The 20412-nt window shown below is 43.0% G+C and overlaps 1 protein-coding gene across 1 annotated transcript; it reads right to left on the bottom strand.

Moving 5' to 3' along the window:
* Nucleotides 1-1233: 1233 nt before the first annotated feature.
* On the bottom strand, nt 1234-19164 carry LOC124536658 (calpain-A-like). Its single transcript, XM_047113208.1, has 16 exons — nt 18925-19164; nt 17404-17580; nt 11763-11814; nt 10744-10912; nt 5228-5328; nt 5020-5154; nt 4676-4816; nt 4353-4542; nt 3722-3981; nt 3266-3647; nt 3040-3197; nt 2887-2959; nt 2755-2808; nt 2322-2685; nt 2184-2239; nt 1234-2083 (listed from the first exon to the last, which is right to left on the bottom strand). Exons 2-16 carry the CDS (start codon nt 17510-17512, stop codon nt 2057-2059), a joined length of 2271 nt encoding a protein of 756 aa, XP_046969164.1. The 5' UTR covers nt 17513-17580; nt 18925-19164; the 3' UTR covers nt 1234-2056.
* Nucleotides 19165-20412: the final 1248 nt, after the last annotated feature.

Genomic DNA, 20412 nt, shown 5'->3' with positions numbered 1-20412 from the left:
AGGCTATTTATAAAATCTCTTAAACAATTAATTGTTGCAGAGATGTTAGTACTTACTAGTAGTTATTAAAGTTTAGTCAGAATGTGTATTAAAAGCTACCAAATTGTCTAATTTCTGAAACTACAATTAACCAATCATAATAAGAAAAATACAAACGAATTGATAACCTCCTCCTTTTGGAAGTCGGTTGAAAATTGCATTCACTTGGTGGTAGCGAAACCCCTGGGTATGTCTATTGGCGTTAGTGATCACTTACCAATTACCATTACCGCCCGGCCGGTCTTGCGAATGAAACAAACGTATAGCAATCAATGTACAGGCTTCGCCGTTCGCACCGCGCGAAATTTCGCGTCAGCGAATTTCCCATGGCCATTGGCCAGGCGGTTAGTTGGCTTATTAAGCCGTTCACCTACTTATTAAAAAAAAAAACAGTTAAGTAATTAGTTTTACAAGCAGCTGAGCGTATTAAAGTTTCCATATTACAATAAATATTAAGAAGCACGATAAAAATATATTGGCATGCATATGTTACATTGTTATGTATTCTTTTTAACCTTTACCCAGAGACGTCGAGATAAGGTACGCCGCCGGTTTTTGTGATATTAATGTTAGCTTGCATCAGTTAGTTAATATATTTATAAAATATCAACTTTAACATGAATTAGTAAGTAAAAATTTATATAAAAAAGTCAATCTTATTTAAATTGAATGTTGATATTTTTTAAAAAATAATATAATAATATAGTTAAGATTACTATCGTCGTCTATGATCTCGTTTCTATCGTTTCCAGCATTGCTAAGCACTAGGGTGAAGTATCTTTTGCAGAGTTAAGAAATTTTCCAAATTTGGAATTATTGGCTACTTTTCAATATTGTCATTGAATGAAATATGTAACCTATTTCCCATTTCGTCTATTACTAATAAACTATATATATTAATAAATTGTTCGACGTGAATAATGTGTACAAAATATTAATAAAGTTGAATTTAACGTTGTTGATAAAATACATCGATACGGTTTACATTGTAGAATAGACGTAACATTAAACATTTAATATTGATTTTAAGAGAAACAATAATTCTTATCAATGTTTTGTGACTCATGTACGATAAACATTCATTCTGTGGCTAAGCTCACTATCATTATTACATTAATTAGGTAATAAATAAAGTAACTAAGAGAAAATACGTGTTGTACAATTTGAAAACATCTGAAGAGTGCACTGTACTTATATACAAATCATTATAATCATTTTTTTTTCATTCGGTAGACCTTCCGTTACGCTATCGACACATCTTTAACCAACTCGAGAAGAAGGAAGGTGTTCTGTTGCTGCAGAAGTTTGTATGTGCGCGATATTTAAATAAAAAATTACAAATTTACTATAAATGGATTCATATTCAGTTAATTCCTAAAATACAAAGTAAGAGTTTCATGATTGTCAAATAAAAAAAAATGAATACAATTTAAAAATAACATGAAGAATTATTACATGAAAAGAATTATAGCACCGGAAGTTAATAAAAACAGTATCAATAAAACGTCGTAAGACATGACGCGCGCGAGAGACAACACGAGCAGAGGAAAGTTTAAGATTTATCGATTCAGTGAAACTAATAAATTCATTACTTTATTACAAGCTGATTTGTACTAGAAGCTCGCACCAGAGGGACGGCATTGAGAATCTTTGGTCGTTGCTCCAACTAACAAGTATAATAAATAATAAATATATTTATGTTTTTAATATAACAATAACTTTCACGTAATAAATAAGTATTTAAATCTGTTCAAACGACATCGTATGTGACGAGAATGTGTAGCACTCCATGGTCATCGCATTTTTTTAAATTGTTTACTTTATTTTTAAAAAGGCCACTGACGGTTTCACAGGTAGTAACGTAGCATATTTGACTGAGGACCTTTTCACTTTAATTTTATGCCGACGGAATCTCAACATTCACCACACGCTTTATAATAATAATAATGATTCGCCACTGAGTACAAACATAACAAATAATCAATTAAACAACAACAGGCTCCTCGACACGCTGCGCTCACGAGTAGATCGTCATCAGGATCATCTGCAACAACAAGGCAACGTCACGTGACGCACGCACACGCACGCGCACGCACACGCACGCATACGCGGGCACACGCGCGGCGGCCCCGGCGCACACTCACCTCCTCCAGCGACAGGGGATTCGACTTCAGCTTCGCGTCGAGGCTGCGGTATCGCTCTGCAAGGAAACGGACGTCGAGTATCACAACCGCGTACGGCATCTCTGCGCAACATAACGACACGCGAGGAGCGGAGGGTACCGTGCGCGAGGTGCAGGCGGGCCAGCGCCGTGACGTAGGCGGCCGGCGACAGGTAGGCGCCGCGCGCGAAGCGCAGCACGAGGCACTCCAGCACCTTGTTGGACGCGCTCACGCCGCACGCCCACAGCAGCGCGCGCAGGCGGTACGCGCACACGCGCGCGCGCCCGCAGCGCGCCGGCGCCAGCGCCGCGCGCCACAGCGCCAGCCGCGCCAGCAGCGCCGGCAGCTCGCGCGCGCCCAGCCGCCCGCGCACGCCCGGGTCGCGCAGCGCCACCAGCGCGCGGCACAGCTCCAGCGACGGCCGCGCCGGCAGCACGCGCCGCCACACGCGCCGCAGCAGCCGCAGCAGCGCCGCCGCGTCCACCTGCGGGAGCACTGCGTGGAGACGGCGCGCCGACGGCCGGAGCGGATCGATGGATCGATATTATCGTACCTCCTCGGTCTCCCGTTTGCCGAGCGTCTTCGCGATGGCGGCCTGCAGCTCGGGCTGTTAAAATAAAAAACTCTCAGTTAGCCGCGCCGTTCCGGGCGATTATGGCAAGCACGGCGCGGAGTACACGCGTACCGGTATGGAGCGGCCCTCGTCCATAAACTCTGCTGCGATATCTCTGATGATCACGTTGTCGTCGTTCACCTCCCTGAGGACGAGGGGTTTCGTGAGAGCGGTCGGACTGGTATCGGGACCGATGCGGGTCGAACGAGGGACGAGAGCTCTCACCAGACGTCGGTGTGATCGTCCGTGAGGATGCGCAGCAGGAAGGCGGCCTCGACGTGCGGGCGGTGCGTGTGAGGTACCACCAGGTACTGGCCGGGCGGCAGAGTGAAGAACGTCACAACCTCACGCGCGCGGGACTCGTGCGTCACGTCGAGGGCGCGCTGCGGAAGAGCGAAGGGCGTGAGACGCGACATCGCGTCGCAGGGGCGGCCGAGGCGCGCGGCCGTACCAGGTCGGGCAGCGCGGCGGCGGCCAGCGCGGCGCGGCGCGGCGCGGCGCCGGCCGGCAGCTCGTACACGGCGAACCCGATCCCGTGCAGGCGCTCGCGGCGGCCCGGCCCCACCGCGTACTGCTGCGTGACCGACACCACCACGTGGCACTTTCCCGCCTCCGTGCGCGGCACCTGCACGTGGAACTGCGGATTCGTGTGCGCGGTGGCGCGGCAGCGCGGCGGGCCACCCGCGTTGTACCCGCAGCGCCACCGGCGCCTCGCGAGCACCGCCCGCCACGGCCGCTTGCCGTGCAGTGCCGGCTCGCTCAGCCAGTCGTCCGGGCCGACGTGCACCAATTCGAGCCTTCCGAACGAGCGGGCGAAGTCCGAAAACGACATCCTGAAACGATCGAAGAGGATCGTCAGGACCGGTCGTCGGGTCGGGCGGGGCGAGGGCCCTCGGCGCGGCCTCACCAGAAGTGTCCGGGCTGCGCGGCGCGGCGCGCCAGCAGGTCGCGGTCGGGCTCGGCCAGCGCGCGCCACTGCGCGGCGCCGCGCGCCCACGCGCCCGCCCACTCGCCGCGCCCGGCCGGCGCGCGCACGCGCACGAGCGCGCCGCTCGCGTCGCCGTCGCCGTCGCCCGCCGCCTCGCGCACGCGCGCCAGGCCGGTGACGCAGTAAGCTTGCCCCGGGATGAGCCCGTTCCGCAGTCTCCGGCCTGCACCCTCCTTCTCCTGCAAGCCGTCAGTTCCGTCGAGTTACACGCGGGTCCGAGATACTTCTATAGGCAATTTATTGTTTCGTTTGCACTTTCGGTCCTGTAGTTTTGGAAGTCAATGTCCTACTTAATCCTTGTGGACTTGTCTGACTGAATATCACATTCGCAAACTGTTTTGTCGCTATCTGTGTAAGCTACATCTCAAATTAGAGACTACTCAACTCAACTAATTTGACTACAATTCTAAATGAGATATCGATTTAATGAGAATATTACGAATTTTCTCTTTGTCCACGGTTTTATCGAGATGATAGCTACAAGTGGACTGGGAACTTCAGAAACCGAGAATTAGTGAGTCAGTTCGCTCGGTGGGGCTCGGGCGGGTACCGTCGGTCCGGAGGGCGGCGCCGCGGTGGCGACGAGCAGCGTGGAGCGCGGCACGGCGGAGTTGAGCACCTGGTACAGCAGCGCGCGCGGCTGGCGCGGCGGCGCGAAGCTCTGCACCACGCCGCCCGACAGCTCCTGCAGCGCGCGCGCCGCGCTGCCGCCGCGCAGCGCCGCGTACGAGCCGTGCAGCCTCCAGCCCACACACAATATCATTGTAACAGAGCTCTGGTTCGACTTTGTGCCGTCTGTAGGCGTGACAATAGCCGAGGGCCGAAAGACGGCATCGAAGAAAGACATGTTTCTGCTGTTAGCTTGCAGCTTACTTGGCGTAGGCCTTTTCCAGTAGCGGGAGTGTGAAGTCGTCCGGCAGAAGCGAACGACTCGCCAGCAGGCGACCCCCGCGCACCGGCAGCCGGTCGTCGACCGTCACCTCGCGCCATACACCGAACACCCAGAATCTAAACCTATCCGGTACAAATAAAAGTGCGTATGAAATATTATTATCGTTACCGATGGAGGTCATGATCCAACGATTTACATTTATTTTACAACATCCGTCAAGGATCACGCGATAAAAAGATCGTAGTCATGAAAGATTGTAACCGAGTGAGTGGAATGTGACTACGAGCAAGGGGCGGGTGGCATATAGTATGATAATGCTCCTCACCTGAAGAGGCCGGTGTAGTGCGTGCGGAAGCTCTGGGGCGGCGCCACGCGCGCGAGCAGGCGCGGCGTGAGCGCCAGCGCGGCGGCGGCGCAGCACACGTGCGCGTCGCCCGCCTCGCCCGCCTCCACGCTCCACCTGCTCACACGGGTGGGCGCGTTAACGGTGGCGGAGACACGTTCGGGCGATGCTTGCGGAAGGGATGGCTCACCTGGCGGCGAACTGCTCGTCCGACTCGGGTTCCAACTGCTCGGGGGACAGGTCCGCATCTACTGCGGTGTCGCCAAGAAAACGAGGTCTCGAACAGATTTCCTATAACATATGATTAGTATAAGACAACAAACACAAAATAATTAGCAAACCACTGCTTCCGATCCGAGAAGGATTTAACGGATTACTATCGAAAAGTTCCGTTTATGGTGTAATTGGTGGAAATATAAGAGGTTGTTGTCTAAAAGGTTTTTGAAAATACCCTTTTTTGACAATACATCGTTGTACACGAATGGCCCAACCTAACATTTTTTCTTAGGTTTCAACAGCGACGCCGACGGGCGACGACGCACACACGTCCGCCGTGAGAGCCTACAACCCATAGTGACTCGCGGCCCAGTTCCCACGTCATTGATACAATATAAATCGCTAACAATAAACTTAATGATAAAGCTGCTACCACGATCTACGCTAAATTATTATTTGCGATAAAATCGGAGTCGTTTGTTAAACAACATTACAATGTTCGAGAAACTTTTAAATGCTAATGCTGACTCGATCGACTAGCAATGCCTAGTTTCGAAAAACGTTCACATATAACATTTAAATACCTAGTTTTCTATTAATATTTTCTCATTTCAAATCTGCTTACGTAGAACAGCTTAGGGCTCGTATAAAGAGGCGATCACTCGAGGTTCTCGTTATTAAGTAATTGCATGCGCGAATAAAGAAAGTGACTCAACGAAACTTGAGTGACCGATCTTAGACACGTGGAAAGAGATTTGCTCTCCCCTTGTTTTAATATTTACGAAGAAAGTTCATGCATTGCGGAGTGTTTGTTAACGACGCGCGTTGAAAGGCTTAAGGCACGACTTGGTGAGCAAGGCCGACAATGATTTCATATTTCAATTGACCTGCTGTAGTACTTTCTTGCGCAAAATAAATGCCCCATAGTAAGTGAGATTAACGAAATATCTAATAATCGCTTTTTTGTCATTGAACTGTGAGAGCAGTAAGTCGAGTGACTTACTCAGTGTGAATCCAAGTGTATGTTAGTGCTTGGCACAATATTGAATACTCCATGAAACGGTACGTCTTCCGAAAAGAACCTTTTATTTGCTCAAAATGTTTACTTGAATAAACACATTGGATACAATATTGGAAATAAATATATATGAAAATGTTCTACTACCATATTATATAAAAAAAATTGTGTTTAATTACAATTTGTTTTTTTAAATCTATAAACACTACATTTTGAAGATCTACAATGAACACCCTTACGACATATTGACAGTACCGCTGTCTGCCTGTCAGATGCTCTTTTGCAGGCAAACCATCGAACCGAACCATCGAGAAAACTTGGTATTAAGCAAGTTTGAACCCTTTGGATGGACAAAGTCTTCTTTTCTACCTATCGGACGACTAACCCCAAGATGAAAGCGAAGCCGCGGGCGACCAGTGGTATGCAACAACTTACAGCCGAGCAAGAGTCGCTCCAATCGTTCAATGACGTAATGAGCTTTATTAAAAAATATGACGACACAATTTACATACCAAATAGGCAGCGTCCTTCCGATGCGACTACAATATAACATTTACCATTGTACTGCGAAAGTTCGTTCTAAAAAATATTCATATTGGATTTGATCTTTGATCAAATCCAATATGAATATTTTTACCTATAAGCCTTACCTAGTATACTGAAAAACTACAGTAATAAAATCCGTTCATTATATATATTAAGTACATAACAAAACCTACCATCAAGTTATGTATAAAAGTAAATATATAACGTTTTTCAATGATTGCAGGATTTATTTAAAGTAACTTCTGGAAAAAAATGCTATTTTTCAAATATCTATTATTTTGGAAACCAAATCACCTGTAATTACACATGTAATTATACTCATGTCGAGTAAGATTAAATAAACTGAAGTACTCATGTATTATGACGGATCGATTGTCGGTATTCGGTAACGACAAATATAATCGTAGCATAAACAATGGCACAGGAGTCATCGGCCGGCGCGACCGGATGTGCGGATACTGCTGGCGCCCAGGCGTCGCGCGAGGCAATGGGAGTCGCTCGTTAGCTTATCGCACAGACTCAGATGACGTTCTAAGCCCCTGTGTGGGGTACACAGGCCGCGGGCGCAGATGTCGCCGCCGCTTTCCCAAAGCGTGCCCATTACGAAGGCGGTAACGGTGCCAAGTTTACAATGCGCATCGTTTCTCAGCGCGCCGCTCCGGAGTCTATTCGTATGAGCACTCACTTGTTTCATTACAATCGTAACAAAGAACTTTATCACCGTATGCGTTCTGCTTGAGGCACGCAGTCGGAGAAAGTTACTACGATGTAAATTTTTGTCGTTTCAAGCGTTTTATTCCCTTTTGTCGGTTAATGACAATGTGTTTGCGAGTGGACAGCATCGTTGCTGGTAAATGATCACAGAGAAAAGTGAGAGATTTAAGTGAACGATACTTGTGTCACGACATACTCGCAAGCATAGTAAGTCGTTTGCGTCCATTTAGATTTCTATATTAGCAAATAAATAATCAGTTTCGTGATGTACAAACACCAGTCCAGATTTTCCTAGGCTTCTAGATGACCGTGCAACATAAGTGGAAGTGACCTTGAATGAAGCGATAACAGTGATGCAAGCGGCGACGTGTCGGCATCGCGGCGACGGGCGACGGGCGGCGCGGGCGCAGCGTGCCTCGTGTCGGACACGCGAGCGGAATGTAATGTCGGAGCATTCGAGACTCCTGTTATAGTGGCCGATTTCTTTCCCATGGCCGCATGTGCAGACCCAAATTTGTAGCATGTCCATTGTGTAAACGAATAGTTTATTTACTTTGAATCATACTAAAGGGAAACGACCCAGTGGCCAACCTGACTTCGTGTGGGAAACTATGGCTACATATAAAATACCTTTCAATCTATATTATATTATATTTTCCTTTTCTATTTCTGGTAAGTTTTAACAATTTTCCGTATACATTGTAAAGCTCTAAAAAATTACCACTTATGGTAGGGCTGTTTACAGACTCGTGTAGGTGGGTCCCAGGCACTAAGCTTAGTTATTCTACCGGAAATCAGCTATATTTTGTATTACTGTACATATATTTCAACGTCTGAAGTGATGGCAGTGAAGGCAGGATCCATCCATGTCAAATCTCTTGTTTGGAAGCTTGCTGGCGACGCAAGAATTATGGTTTGTCTTTGTGAAACAAGCGGTGCAATCCATTCTTAAAACTAAAATATAAATCTTGCAAATGCATCGGTGAAAACTAAGCGCGAGTTGGTCGTTAGAGCGAGTTTACGTCGCCAGCAGACCGCCTTGGAATTGGGGCTACAGATATAAAAATAATAATCGCGATCCTCGAGTTCGAGCGACTTGATCCAGTGTTCGGCGATATGAAACACTAATGTAATAGTCAAGTCAGTGTAACGAGTGTGACGGTGTTACACAATACATCGTGCGCCTTGAAGTTTTTCTGGTCGTCGGCGCGCCGGCCGCTGGCGGTGAGGCACGTCCGTCGTCCGTCGCAGAAGTAATGACTTATCGAACTATCGCGTTCAATCATCGTAACGGTTCTCCGTTTTGCACAGACCGTACCGACTCACCATACTTATAATACGCGATTTATTTGTTGTTATAAACGACTTCGACCCGGAGTGGTCGACAGAAACGAGCCAGGCGGCTAGTGTAAAAGTTTTGAATAATTATTTCATTGTTAAGTTTACAAAAGAAGGAGAAAGATATTAAAATAAAAATGCATATAATTTTCACTCAACTGGTCAATTATATATAAAAACATCCTCGCGAGACACGCAAGCCGCCGGTGTTGTGTCATTGAGCCGAGTTGCGTGCGATTCCCGCGTGTCGTATTGTTCGTAACACAATGTAGCGACGCGCGTGTTTGCACAGATGTGCGCACGAAGGCAAAACCCATACGACGTTGTTTTGTTATTGGAGAAGACTCGTGATATACCTGATCGTACTAGCTTGTACTGCATGTAAAATATAAAATGAAAATTTTATTCATAATCACTTTTGACCAGCTCCGGCTTTTCAAAGTTTGTGCCCAATAATCGAGCTCAATAGATAGCTCTGCCTCTCTTCATTTTAAAATCAATGCGATTCTAAATTTTGGAATATCTTGGAATTTGAAAGAGCCACTTTTTTCTGGAAAATAAGAAAATCGCGGAGACTGACATCCAACTCCATTTTTTTGTAAAAATTAATTTTATGGTGGACTTTATGGCGTCCGTATCTTGGCTACGGTTCGGCACCTTAGTCGGTAAAATCGATTTTTCTGTGCAATTATGGACGACGTTATCATGACGAACAATTACCGGAAGTATGTTGTGAGGGATGACACGATGGTCATATGTCGGGCGTGTCACACTCCGGGCGAATCCCTTAGACATATTATTTCCGGTTGTTCTAGTCTTACTAACGGAGAGTATTTGCACAGACATAATCAAGTGGCCAAGATTATCCATCAACAACTTGCACTTCGATACGGTCTTGTGGTATCAGAAGTACCATACTAAAGGTATGTGCCCGACCCAGTTCTCGAGAATGGTCATATCACACTGCACTGGGATCGATCTATAATCACTGACAGCACTGTTGTCGCCAACAAGCCCGATATAGTGGTGATAGATCGGTCTCAGCGCCGCACGATAATTGTTGACGTCACCATCCCTCATGACGAGAATCTCGTGAAGGCTGAGAAGGATAAGCAAATAAAATATATTGACTTAGCTCACGAGGTTGGCGACATATAGGAAGTGGATACAGCAGTTATAGCCCAGTCAACGAAGGCCCAATTTCACGAAATAAAAATTAATAAATACGAAAACTTTCGTATTTATTATTTTTATTTTACTTTCGTTGCCTGGGCTATTACTGTGCCAATAGTCATTTCAGCGAATGGCCAAGAGCCTCAACCAACACCTTTGGACCCTGTTCCCGCCACTGGTTGGTCTCTGTATCTTATATTTTAAAATATATTTTACATATTTTGTATTTTATATTTAAAAATGTATTATATGTATATGAATAAAAAAATAAAATATTATTAATAATTACTTTTACCATCAAAACTATGTATGAATGTTTTCTGTGATGGTCACTTGGACGGCCAATTGAACCATCTGCTATTGAATGCATGGTGATGCACGCCATCATTTTTGGCAACAGACACCCATCCATAACATTATTTTTCAGTTTCAAGAATCGTTTTGATTTCGTTATTTATTTTAAGCTGCAAACCTTAATCTGTCAGGGTGACATTCCTTCTATGGTTAATTTCGTTTTTGTTAGTGGAATTGATAAGTGAAATTAATTTTCCTATCAAATTACAGAATTATTTTCCTATTCACAGGGATTTATGTTGTATTATGAGCCAATAAATAAATAGAGTACCCGACATACCTGCAAGAGAACAAAACTTACCTATTATAATGATGTTAAGTTAAGTATTGCAAAGTGTAAGACGCACGTGTGGTCGCAGCCAGCGCGAGCGGTGCGCGCAGCGGCGGTCCGCGAGGCTGCCGGCGGCGGCGGGGAACTCGGGGTCCTCCCACAGCGGCGCGCACCCGCCCGCCGACAGACCCAGACCCGACACGCCTTTCCCTAAGTCCCCGCATTCGTCAGACTCGCTCCAGTATCTAGATTAAAGGAAAGCCGCTGAGATAGGTGATAAGTGATGAATCATCTTAGGTGGACAGGGATCTGTGCGCTCATTCTATTCAATAGACAATTCATGAAACAACAATTACGAGTATATTCTAACGTCGGCTTGTGATCTGTTAAGCATTTTGATAAAAAAATCAAATGTCTAGGAAACAAGTAGAAAACATTCAAATTTAACATACTATGTGAGTTTAAGTAGAATTATTATTACCAAGAAGGTAAATTATAAACGCAATCAAAGAATGATTCGCTGTGTTCATTTGTATGTACACGTGAATAGCACGACACAAAAAGGTCCAACACGCCGCAGAGCGGCCGGCAGTCGGCAGTCGTCAGTTTTTCAATAGGTCTTCGGCGCTGCGTCGGCGCAGCTCGCGTGTCCGTTATCGATGCGAATCAACAACTCGTTTATAGTTTATTGACCATTATTTAAAATAGGAAATCGATTATTCGCTTTATAAGTATAGTTCTTCCTTATTTTCTTTTCGTATGAATCGATAAAATATGAAAATATTATCTATGACAACACTAAAGTGAAAAATACTCCATTTTTTGTAAAGCGCGACGTATCTTGTATCAAAAATCCTATCTAATGTTATCCATAATCATCTAGACAACGAGGAAACGTAATCAATAAATATTGTAATTAATTAATTAAGCTTCACTGGCTTCGGTCACTGTAAATGTAAAAAATAACTCGTTATTAGGAATGCCCAGCACGCGGGTGCAACGGGGAGTATCACTGTGACGGCTTACGATCAGCCGTTCACGACTCACTTAAAGTCATCAGGAGGAGACGCAGACGAGATACTTGCGAGGTGTTACCTGTTGAAAGTGGAGTGGTGGTCGTCGCGTCTCGGGCCCGTCCCCACGCCGTCTGCAATATGACAGAGCGTTAAAACTCATCGACTGCTTCAAGGCTGGTCGTGAGGTCATAACATACATCGTGTCGCATCTTTAAACTAGAAGGAAAACCTTGGAAATACTCGAAAAAATCATCGTTAACCATAAATGGCGCTATGGGATCAATATCGTAGAGCACAAGAAACGTGACACTGTGTCTGAGTTACAACTGTTTCGTTAGCGACGCGACCTTCGACTTCGGTGAAATTGAGGCTACGCTACTGAGCTTAGAGAGAGTCTAGAGTGAGAAATATTGTAAAAAAAGAGAGTATTTGTCGCTGCATATTAGAAAATAAATTATAATATCTTGTTCGTCAGTTTAAAGGCGGTGATCTCAAAATCTACCAAACGGATTCGCATACGATTGTCACCACTGATCGAAGTTATCCATTAGTTGACTAGACGTCGAAAAATTCACTTCGGATAGACTCTATCCGAAGTGAATTTTTTCTATCCGATAGAGTAACGATAAGTATCACCACAAACGCCCCGCCGGGACGGGTTACGGGACCTGGCTAGTAAGTAACACATAAAAATTAGAAGAATAGACTCGCGACTGTGCAACCCGGACAGTGATTTAAAGTTAATTTTAGTTTTAAATGTTAACTACAACATTAGTTTAAATGTTAATTTTATCAAAGTAATACAAATACGAGAGTGATAATTAAAAGAACAGCGAATTGGTAGTGTCGAGGTGGATACCGTTACGAGCGATGTAGCGTTATAGTTTAGCTGACGGTACATAAATGAAGAAATGTGAGCGGTGACCTGATGCAAATTCGTGACGGTGAGTCCGCGAGCGGGCGCGTCGCCGAAGTGCATGCAGGTGTCAAGAGTGCGGCCCGACCTCGAGCGCGGCGCACATCGCTACTGTTGAAATACATACTACCGACATTCAAGGCATTGACCCGCTGAATGCTGACTAATCTATAAATTAATATTATAAATCTGTGAGTAACTCTGTCCGTTTGTTACTCTTTCACGACTAAACAGCTGAACCGAACATCACGAAATTTGGTATGGAGCAAGCGTGCTCGGCAGCTGAGGAAAAGTTCGTAAGCATTCCTGCATGTGTCGCAATCAATCCACATTGGGGCAGCGCAGTCGAATGAGCTCCAAAAACCTTCGTCGAAGGTAAAGGAGTGAGACATTCACTGATTACTTTTTTTAAAACACGTATTTGTGTTGTTCTCATAAATGTAAACCAAGTAAGAGGTTTTACTAGATTATTACAAAAACGACAGTTTATTTATTTTTTACTTTATGAAAGACTTAGCGTTATGAAGACGTCACGTGTGCGGAGATTTGAAAGTAAAATCCTAACATTGTTTGCCAACATTTAAGTCATAATGTAATAATTGGCCTCGTCTCGAATACAGCTTTAGTGACTTTTAGACCCACATTACATTGTAGATTATAAATTGACAATTAAAGCACTAATACAACTGTTTGCCAAGGGCCGCGCCATCAATTCGTAATACTTTTGCTAACATTTAAATATAAGTAAATGTGCCTCCAGTTTTGTCGTTATACAGAAAGGTTTATCGAAAATAACCAGTCAAGCGTGCCTATAATTTAGCGCTTCGAGGCGTCGAAACAAAGATTTCACTGCAAAAACCATACGTTCGCTTCCAATGCGACGTCTCCGCTCGACACTGACATTGTCATTTTAAAATCATGATTCGTTTGAGTGCGCTACTAACGCTCTAATTTATTCCGAGAGCTCTTACTATTAACGTACGTGTATGGGCGAAGCAAACCATTCACAGATATTATAAACTATCCCCATTAGTGCTTTTTTGGCGTGTTTTCATATCCGAAACCATGTGCACTTAGTTGTGAAGTATTTCATGTTAATTGAATCAACATGCATGCGGTACTTAGTTTTAACACAAATGCAGTTGCGAGCTCTATGCAATATTTAAAAAAAAGATTACAGAACCCTCGTAAGTGAGACGAGTGATATAACATTGCGTTGCCGCCGCAGAGAGCAACAGTCTGTAACATTTCCGCGCGTCGCACTAATCGCTCCTCGATCATTATCAACCTTACAACGACATAGGCCAGCGCACGAGTGGTAAGCTCCCTTAATGTAGAAAAAGACATTAGCGAGAACAGGCATTCATTGATGATAGACGTCTAGTTATATACAATATTACATGTGTGATAAACGTACGCAGGTGAATAGGTTACACTTTGTAAGTGAATAAAGTTTGTGGTCCGTTACGAACCGGTTTTCTAATAACAGCACGTTTTGCTCATACATTTATTTGTAGGTGTGTAACACGCCTGTGGTACAGGTGCAACTACTCCATAAACAAACCATTTCGGCGCGTACGCGATACCGCGATCTACTTACTCGATTTAGTTTTGTGATATAAAGACAGGAGTATAATAAACCCAAAAATGCTAATTGAAACAATATTTAATTAAAAAACAATGTATTTGAATAAGTTGATAGGTATTGATGTATAATTAACATTACTCTTAATACTTACAAACTTACAAACCACTCGCTACAACACTCCGCGCAAACGACAGCGCCAGTGACGTTACTGTGCAGTAAATATTTGGTATTCTTTCGCAGCCACGATGCGAATTTAAAAAGCCGCGAGATGATTGTTTACGTCGGAGTACAATGCACGATGCGTGCGCGCACTCCGCGATGAATGGCAGAGCAAGGTATCGGGGTCAACGGGCGCCGTGGCTCCATGGTTGCGACTCGTCGAGTTCGTTGTGATAAAACACGAGGTTAAATACGAGCAACATCTTTGTGGGTTGGAGGTTACACAGCTTCGTCGAGTTATGTTTATGTTTTATTAAATTAGTTCAGAATATTTACTTTGTTACAGTGTTGGAGCCTGAACCGAGTGCCAAATTTTGTTCCAATTTCATTAGCAAAACAAAGAATGTTAAGCGTCAAATATTTTTGACAACAAACGAGGTGATAGGACAGAGGTGAAAGGTCGACTCAAAATTCGAAAATTGTAGTAAATTTCAGTGAATAAATTGTTTCAGCGTCAAAACTGACACCGTTTCGGACAAATAAATACCCTCATTTAAGTAGAACGAAGGAGAGCTACTCAGTTATAAAGGTCCTCAATGAACTAAGTCTTACGTAAAACAATTCATCGTCAACTTGTACGCCATCAGTCAAAGTGATTATGATTCCTCTTACTTTGTAATGTTACAGGCTGATCAAATCCGAAGGTTTAATATATATCATGATTTAAAGTTTGGCGATGTCGCAGCCCTAGAATGTGAGCGTCAATGAGTTCAGCAGTAGCGGTGGGACAAAGTCGAGAGACTACTAGAGACTTATTAGTCGAAAGCCGCCTTGCATAGTGTGCGAAACGCAGTGCAGATTTCGGCCAATTTCTCCGGCGACGCTGCTCTTCAAATATCTTGGCATTTGTATCGCGCACTTTGCATGTTAGCCGACAGACATTTCGCTAGCTGCGTTCATTTTATTTCATTAAAATATTATATTTTTTTATTGGTAGACTAACATAAAGTAATTCACATAAACAGCCGCTTCGTCGGTAACTCACGTTTGGATTTTGTTTTTAATAAGTAGCTAATAAGTTATTACTCACTATACTTATTTATAGTTATTACTTAAGAGAAAGAGTTTTCCTTTCCACTGAGTTGGGTTATTAGTAATTACTAGATGGTATTGTCACTAGTCGCAATATAAATAAAAGTTGTTTATTTCATTAATCGGCATACAGACCGCTGCGCATACGACGTACAACGCGGTTGCGTTGTTTACATTAGTGGCGTCACACTAACCTACTGTCCGAACAAGAGCTACCGTTCTAATCGAATTACCACCTCGTCTGCCATCCGCTCACAGCTCACGGGCTTTATACAAATTCATACTTTAAGAGGGATACAACGCGTGGATTTGTTTGCACTGAGTGTCATACGAGACATCGAAGTCAACGATGAACCGACGGCGAGAACGCGCTAACGCGAGAGTTCAAATTCGCGACTTTTGATTGAACAGCCCGACTGATATTGAACCAACTGAACTGATAATCGCGTTGCTTGTGAGCAGGGCACCACACAAAGTTGATATCGACGTCAATAGGAGTAGCGAATAAGTAGGTTCGCTTAAATTATTTTAGAAATTTGTAACGACAGACCGTCGCAACGTCTGCAAAGGCGACATCAGACACGAGGAATGTTGACTCGAGTGATTAATTTATTAAGATACCCAACGCCAATAACCGAATGTTGTCCGAATTAATTTGTCACTTTGGTCATTCTTTTATTGCACTTTATATAAAGCGACGCACTTAGTTGTGTCACATTGAGAGAAAGATGCAAGATAAACAAAAAAGGAACCGCCTTGTTCCCCACCCAAAGCATTCAGTGAGATACTTTGATAAGCTCTCCAGAGAGATAAATAATAATCACAATGTTGCCGATCTCCGACACCTATACATCATCTTTTATAATAACCGCGGTCCTTAAATCATTCTGTTGTCATTGATTTAAATACGCGACGCCCGCATGCACTGCGAGCGAGCGCGCCTTGATAATTGTTAACTTTTACACACATCGAGAGTGTACGTGTGTATGTGACATTACTTTACTTTAGAGCCGATTGTGAGTGGGCTAAAATACTTCGCAAATGTTACAATACTATTACATTAACCGAGGTCCAGACGTGAATCAGGAAATCATTCTATAAGAAGATACTTATAAAATCAATTGAATAATATTGTAAATGAAAATATTAAACAGTTACTATGACGCCTGTACGTCGTATGACAATAACATACATCGGCTTAGAGGACACCGCCGCGAACGCGATATTCGTTTTTATGCTTCGTTATGTGTTAATTGAGATTCAAGGAATTCAAATAATAACATGTATTGAGTTACTATTTAAAATAATTGCTGAATTTTATAAGTTCAGTTGTAGCGACCAGTTACAGCTCTTTGACATACTACACGTATATGACAGACCTACGTCAGACACACTGTTAGCTTGTTTTGTTTGAAGTACCCTCGGGAGACAACTTTAATGTACGATTAGATCGAACCTGATCTGTAGGTATCGAGTGTTAGGTCTTTTAATTTTTGATTTATATTTTAAAAAAAGGCTTGTTTATAAAAACTAATTTCTAGTATAGCAACACTTAATACGTAAAATATTTGGCGGGCTGCTCGACGATTGGCTGATGACAACGTGATGTCAGGAACATGAGCCAATCGGGAGCAGAGTTTTATGGCGGGAAAAAGTGACATTCTGCTTGGCTGGTTGGCGGTGGGGCATTCTGGCGCGAACTTGAAAAGACGAAAGTCTAGTCGAGATATATCGATATAATTGTAGTCGAGATATATTGATATAATTGTATGTCGAGATATATTGATATAATTGTATAATTTATATTGTAGTACTGCTATAATATTTGATCGAATAGTATATGTAAATGAGTGCAGTGTAAAGTCTAATAAACTTAATAAGTAGATTGTGGTGTTTCTTTGGGAGTGATCTTACACGAGCGAGGCTTTAATTTTAAATAGGTTTGCCGAGTGACCTAGAACTCACTGGTGATGCCGTTGGTCTTGCGCAGCGCGGGCGGCGCGGGCGGCGCGGGCGGCGCGGCGCCGGGCGACGGCTGCGCGGGCGCCGCGCGCGTTCGCATGAACTTCTTCATGATGCGCGCGCACGCCTTTGCTCACTGAACATCCACATCACAGCTAAATCGGCACCAACCAGCTTATCCTAGTAACAATAAAATATCATCTCAGCGGTCTGTGGAAATGTAAGTTGGATAACACATATTATAAATTGAAACAAAAATAATTTACAATAACTAACCGAACGTATGTATATATAAATAGTTGCCAAATTAGGTAGATGTCGTTACGCAAAAAGTATTAAGGGCTAGATCTAGAGCTAGAATTTTTCGACGAAAGTAACGCGGGTAATCTAAGTATATTATAATCTCTATTATATGAGATCTGGCGAAGATAACATTTAAACGAAGAAAGTAAGTAAACGAACGCATATCTGTAGGTACGTATTTATGACAATGCGAATTACCTACGTAAGTTATACGAGTGTGATAATATGTACTAATACTTATTACAAATACAAAAGTAATGCCGTCGGTCTGTTACGCTGTCATACTACATACCGTACCATACTACTTTATACCAATAATCTTGGAAATTTGGTACCGAGTAAGCCTGGAACAATAATAAGGCGACTTTGATTCAACCCTCGAGGGTAAACTTTGTTGATTGAAGGTAAAGTATTTTCAATTTGAAGTTAAAATAAAAAAAAATACAAAATATAATAAAAGTTGTTTTTAAAATTCCTTTCATCTTAATGGTAGTGATAACGGATGGAGTCAGTACGGTGTTGCTATATTATGATAGAATAGTAATGTAATAGGTAATGATTAAGCTTTTTTTTAAAAGAGTATTTAACAAGTGACGATTAGATGAGCTCGAAGACATTTCTAGAACAAAGCGGTTTCTACCAAAGCTGTTGTTTAAATAAAAAGGAAAAACACGAAAGAATTCAGAAATTGGTGTAATCTTAAATCCTAACAATAGTAGTAGTCACCCATACATGCAGTAGACCTCACGTGATAGACGTGCAGATGTCAGGCGATGCATCTTTATGATATCATAAATAAAATGTGTACCTTCCGCCAGGAATACGAAGGATTTATGATACATTCATAAAGGACAATAAAAGCACACGTTAAATAACCAATAAATATGTTAAGTTATTGACTATTAAGGTTTCTAACTAGAAAATATTGGTATTTAGAAATGATTTAAAAGCCTCAAGATCTGTCACTTAATAATTTTGCCCTCATTAGAATAAATCAATTGAGATCTAAAAACACAGAGAATTTAAAGTACAGCTTTTCTTTTTTTTAACCTTAATATGAAATCAGTCACTAATTGTACGGTACAATTATGTCTACGTGCGATTACGTACTGTACTTCTAAGCGCTCATTAATAATAATATGATATAATACGTGAAGGCAGCGAAAACGGCGAGGCTCGTGCGCCGGCGCATCAATAATCTTTGATCCATATACTACTTACCGTTTGCCGGTGGTGAGGGCAACGGTAATCCGATCTGACACAATTATCTGACCGTCGCTAGCACTGGCAAAGGAACGTCACTCGCGATCTTTCACGTCGCACGCATCGCGGAGTAGAGTGTACGGAACATTCGTGCTACGCGCGCGCCGGCTCGGCGATGACTACCGAAGTACCGACTACCGACTCGACGTTGACAGCGTTTTCTATAGTACTATGATACGGCTTGGCCTCTATTGAAGGAAGCGTGAACTGCGCGAACCACTTGCAAGTGGCCGCAGACTTTCGGCGCCAATCACCACGGACGTCAGCGGCAAGCGCGGGATTCGCAATTCGCCGTTAACGTTGTTACTTACGACCGCGGACAGCGTACCTACTGAGTAATATTATGATATTAATGCCGAAAAATTAAAATATTAAGTCTGCTTAACGTATGTGTTTTACAATAACGGTTAATTTTATTTTTATTTAGACTACGAAAAGTGATTTCCTCAGCAATTTTAAGACTTAAATAATGATAAGATAACTTGCGATCGTAGTCACTTCTCTATTAGGTACCACATCGCATAAAAAATGTGTAATTATATCACTTACTTGACAGTTTGGACCTGAATAATTTAAACCGAAACGAATCAGAAAATTAATTCTTAACAATTTAATTTATAAGGTTTCGGGTTCAGTAGCGTAGCTAAGTCAGGAAGGGCCCCGGTACAGAGAAAAAGGATCGGGTTTAACTAAATAATGTAGTCTCTTAACTAAATAATGTAATAAAAATGAAATATAGATACCAAATAAGAAATCTTGTGCGCAAAGTCGTGATTTTCTAGCTTCAAAAGCTTAAGGTTTAGTTTAGAGGGCCCCCTGAACTCCGGGGCCCTGGTGCACTGCACCACCTAGCCCTACGATAGCTACGCCACTGTTCGGGTTCATCAGAGAGCACACGCAGCATTTAGCAGATTCCCAGCAGCAAATACCCAGACGGCGCGATCCAGAAGTGTGACGTATGAATCAACACCAAACCATATCAACACTCCATATTTCACCAGAATTTCATACTACCGATTGATATACTCATTGTATGTGCACTAGGAGTAAGGATAAGCTTATAACGCCAAGTTTCCGACTCCGCAAAGTCAATAAATCCTTCTTGGGGCAAGGTATCCGTTTCTATAATAAAATTCCGCAGACATTTTTAACTTTGCCGTTTAGTAAATTCAAATCGTTTGTAAAAAATACATTGGTTAAAAAAGCATATTATTCGATACAAGATTTTATAGATGATAAAAAAGCGTGGAGTTAATACCTGTTGACTTCCAAGCAGGATACATTAATTTAAATAATTGTATTTAATTAACATGACGTTGTATTTTTTAAATGTTAAAAAAAAAAAAACTCCTGCGGGTTATTTTTCTTGTCGGTTCTTCTCGGTAGAATCTACTTTCCGAGCCGGTGGTAGCTTCACTTAATTGTAAAATGACGATTCAAAAGTGC

Source organism: Vanessa cardui, chromosome 17 (assembly GCF_905220365.1).
Source record: "Vanessa cardui chromosome 17, ilVanCard2.1, whole genome shotgun sequence".
Classification (NCBI taxonomy): Eukaryota; Metazoa; Arthropoda; class Insecta; order Lepidoptera; family Nymphalidae; genus Vanessa; species Vanessa cardui.
Note: the sequence above shows the minus strand (reverse complement) of the source record. Positions and strands in the feature narration are given on the sequence as shown.

Bases quoted from the DNA above. Each gene is read 5' to 3' on its own strand.
- LOC124536658 (XM_047113208.1), bottom strand. From the start codon at position 17,512: ATGAAGAAGTTCATGCGAACGCGCGCGGCGCCCGCGCAGCCGTCGCCC. The intron at 4,543-4,675 runs GTAAGCTGCAAG...TGTGGGCTGGAG, and splicing joins CTGGAAAAGGCCTACGCCAA to GCTGCACGGCTCGTACGCGG. The intron at 2,809-2,886 runs GTACGCGTGTAC...TTATTTTAACAG, and splicing joins ACGAGGGCCGCTCCATACCG to CCCGAGCTGCAGGCCGCCAT.